The sequence below is a fragment of the Atractosteus spatula genome, chromosome 21 (genome assembly GCF_055471065.1).
Source record: "Atractosteus spatula isolate fAtrSpa1 chromosome 21, fAtrSpa1.hap1, whole genome shotgun sequence".
Classification (NCBI taxonomy): domain Eukaryota; kingdom Metazoa; phylum Chordata; class Actinopteri; order Semionotiformes; family Lepisosteidae; genus Atractosteus; species Atractosteus spatula.
This window is the reverse complement of record NC_142726.1, coordinates 11295383-11299476: the sequence shown is the minus strand read 5'-3', so window position 1 is coordinate 11299476 and position 4094 is coordinate 11295383. Positions and strand designations below refer to the sequence as shown.

Sequence of the window (4094 nt, the reverse complement as noted above, 5' to 3'; positions counted from 1 at the left end):
TGGTAGGTCAAAACACAAAATATTATGCAGAGCCAAGAGACAGCCTTCATACTGTATTAAATGGCAAAGGAAACAAGTGCATCTGCCATGGCATTTAATTAGAAGAATCAGCTGTGATAATAAAAATCTTTTTTTTTTCATTTTATAAGTCATCCCCTGCTAAGGATTTGAAAGGTATTCACAAACAACACACCAGAGTCAGTTTATGTATCAGATTTTTGTGAAACTAATAGACATGCTCTGAATTGTTAATGTAAGGATTTGGCAGAGAAGCATATTGTAATGGGTTAAGAACGTTAGGAAGCAATAAACGTTTATAAACTGATCAAAACTATATAGTTTCAATCTTGTTCGTTTTCCTCTTTTTACATTTCAGTTCTTCAGACGTGCTGTTGATTGATGTAAAATGCTTGATGTTACAACCCGTGTTCAGGGACTGCACCTCTCGGAGAAAGCTTATTTCTATAAGCGTAGAACTCACCCACTCACTCTGAAAGCCTCAAAATCAACCCACAATACGCAGGCGTCCTTGCCTGTATAAAAGATGCTCGGTTTCTACAAGGTCTCAGACTTCCACTGTTACCCCACAGCGTCCGACAAACCCCTTTTACGCATTGCCATTTACGCGCTGGTGTTGTCCCTTACTATAGATTTAATACCGGCTTCTATTTCTTGCTTAAGAATGAAATTTTGCCAACGACCGCAACAATGCAATCCGCGTTTTATTCTACATCTTTAAACTACGAAACAACGACACCTGCTAAACTAAGTATGGAATCGGACGTTTTGCTGATGAATGACACCCTCGTTCCCCTGGGAAATGTCTCTGCGAAGGATTTAGAGAACACACGGGCTCTCTACCATGGACAATTCTCTCCATCCGTCTCTGTGTTTTTGGCAGTACTGATGACTCTTCTCGTCTTCGCCACCGTCCTTGGCAATGCACTCGTAATCCTCGCATTTGCTGTGGAGAAAAGTTTGCGAACTCAAGGCAACTTTTTCTTTCTAAATTTAGCTATAGCTGACTTTCTCGTGGGTGAGTATTGCAATTTGCAATATTATCAAAATGTTTTTTTTAATTCTAAGAATCTTTCACTGACGTGTCAACTTGCACGAAAACGCACATTACTATAAAAAAATAAGCGTGTACCATTTTAATATTCGTCATTCATCAACGCATTGTTGTTGTCAAGGAATATCAAGCAATAGAGTTTCTTTTACTTTCACTATTACCGTGGTTTTTGTGAATTGTCTCTTCAGGTGGCTTTTGCATTCCAGTCTATATTCCGTATGTTCTGACTGGTGAATGGAAACTTGGACGAGGTCTTTGTAAACTGTGGCTCGTGGTGGACTACATGCTCTGCTCGGCGTCTGTGTTCAACATTGTCCTCATCAGCTTCGACAGATTTATTTCAGTCACCAGAGCGGTAAGAAAACCGCAAAAGCTCAAGACTTAGCATTGCTAGTGTGTTCCTACATTTCAGAGTAAAAACTTAGAACATATGTATGTATAATAATATTATACTCTTCCTAATACATGGACTATACAAGATGCAATGCTCTTTTCCATACATAGATATAAAAACACATACTGACACTGAAGCATAAGAAGCTTTAAAAAATGTTGTATTTCAGTGCTAAAGTTTATATCTGTAAGATTGCTACTATACTGCTTAAGAAGCTATATTATTTTGAATGATACGATGGTCATTTTTAGTGTGGTATAATTATGTAATACCTGTTTGTTCTCCTGTTATGTTCAAACCAGATATTTTAACAGTTTGTTCTGGACGTGATCTGCATTGGTATTCTACAATACAAATGCAGGAAACACAAAACATTTATTTTAATGGCTTTCACTCAGTTCTGTTAAATTATACAATCATTTCTTTAAAGACTTTTGGTTGATGTTACCTGTCTGTTTGCATTCCCTTTCCTATCAGGTGAGCTACAGGTGCCAGAAAGGGATCACGCGAGACGTAGTGCTGAAGATGGCCAGTGTGTGGCTGGCTGCCTTTCTGCTTTATGGCCCAGCCATTATCAGCTGGGAGCACATTGCTGGGAAGAGCATTGTACCAGAGGGCGAGTGTTACGCTGAATTTTATTTCAACTGGTATTTTCTTATGACAGCCTCAACAGTGGAGTTTTTCACACCCTTCATAAGTGTAACATACTTCAACCTCAGCATCTACATCAATATCAGGAAGCGCAACCTCATGAGGAACGATCACCTGACAGCAGGGCCAGGAGACTGTGAAATGGAATTTCAAGGCAGTAGCAAGAAACGGCAGGTGTTTTTTGTCAGGCCTGCAGCTGGAAGGAGTGAGGGGAGGAAAACCAAGAGCTGTCAGGTTGCCAGTGCCAAAGTGTCAGTGGGAGAGAGCAGTGCTAAGAAAATCGATTGTCAGTCCATAGACTTGCCACCTTTACAAATGGAAGACCTAATCCAACAACATGGTGACAGCTGTTACAAACCTGTAGAACAGTTTTATGGCACACAGCGCAGGTCTGATGTGGCCACTAGCATTGCAAGTCGCTTTAGGCTTTCCAGGGATAAAAAGGTGGCCAAGTCTTTAGCAGTGATCGTCTGTGTGTTCGGTTTATGCTGGGCTCCGTATACCCTGCTTATGATCATCCGGGCTGCCTGTCATGGCCAGTGTGTGCAACACTATCTCTATGAGATCTCGTTCTGGCTTTTGTGGATTAACTCCTCCATCAATCCTGTTCTGTACCCCCTGTGTCACATGAGTTTCAGAAAAGCATTTATGAAATTGCTCTGTCCCAGAAAAATAAAAATCCAGCCTCACTATTTTGAGCAGAAGTGCTAAAAAGACCCTTATTTTTTTACTGTGATTGTTTTCTTCGGCACAATGATGAAGTGTTAGAGGGAATCGAATCATAATCCTGCTGTTTGTATTTATAAATGTGCACTGAGTTATGTAAGATGTGTATCCTGAATGGTAGTTTTTCTATGTTTGAAAAAAAAATAACTTGGATTGTGTATAAGCATAGCAGTTACATACAGTACATACATGTTTAAATGAAAGTACATTTATGTAGTTTTGTGCTATTAAAATGTTTGTATTTTTCATTGTCATGTGACATCTGTTTAATATTCCTAAAGTTGGTGTTTGCATAGATACTGCCTTGTTTCAAGATGTAAGGTGGAATCATAGTTCCATTGTGAGACTGAAAATGTACAGTGGTGTGAAAAAGTAAGTACACCCCATGAAAAGGTTTGTCTTTTTTTACATTTCAGGACAAAAGGATATTTGATCGTCATTTCAGCAATACCGTTAGATAAAGGTGATCTAATTTTAAAAAATAACATTGAAAAATCACATTTTGCACTCATTTGTACTATGTAAATCAACAGAAATGCAATTTCCTTGTGGGGAAAAAGTTAGTACACCCCTACTTTTATCATTGCATCAAATGCCTAAAATTAGAATCAGGTGCACCAAAACAGGTGCAAATGTTTAGAACATCTTTAGAGAGTAACGTAAGGGCACTGCCTTATATAAACATCAGAAAGCTGTGCTCTGGTTTGGTCTTAGCAATTGAGGTGTGTGGCTACATCATGCCAAGGTCAAAAGACCTCTCTGAGGCCCTCAGAAGAAAAATTGTTGATGCCAATGTGTCTGGGAAGGGTTTTAAAGCCATTTCCAAGCAATGTGTAGCCAATCACTCCACTGTCCAAAAGATCATCTACAAATGGAGAAAATTTCAAACCACTGGCAATCTATCCAGCCCAGGTTGTCTCACCAAATGCAGACCAAGAGCTGATCAAAAGATGCTGCAGGAAGTCTCCAAGAACCCCAGGATAACATCAAGGGATTTACAGGCAAGTCTTGCCTCAGTCAGTGGCAAAATACATGAGTCAACCATCCGAAAGAGACTGCACAACTTTGCCCTACTGTACATGCGAGGTTAGGAAGGAAGATGCCTCTGCTCTCAAAAAAATATATAGATGCATAACTGAAGTTTGACAGACAACACCTTGATGAAGATCAGGACTATTGGAACAATGTGCTTTGGACGGATGAGACAAAGTTAGAGCTGTTTGGCCACAATGCCAGACGTCATATTTGGCA

The 4094-nt window shown here is 39.6% G+C and overlaps 1 protein-coding gene across 1 annotated transcript; it reads left to right on the top strand.

Moving 5' to 3' along the window:
- Nucleotides 1–708: 708 nt before the first annotated feature.
- Nucleotides 709–2828, top strand: hrh3 (histamine receptor H3). Its single transcript, XM_088938986.1, has 3 exons — nt 709–1036; nt 1261–1427; nt 1944–2828. Exons 1-3 carry the CDS (start codon nt 709–711, stop codon nt 2826–2828), a joined length of 1380 nt encoding a protein of 459 aa, XP_088795112.1.
- The last annotated feature ends 1266 nt before the right edge of the window (nt 2829–4094 follow it).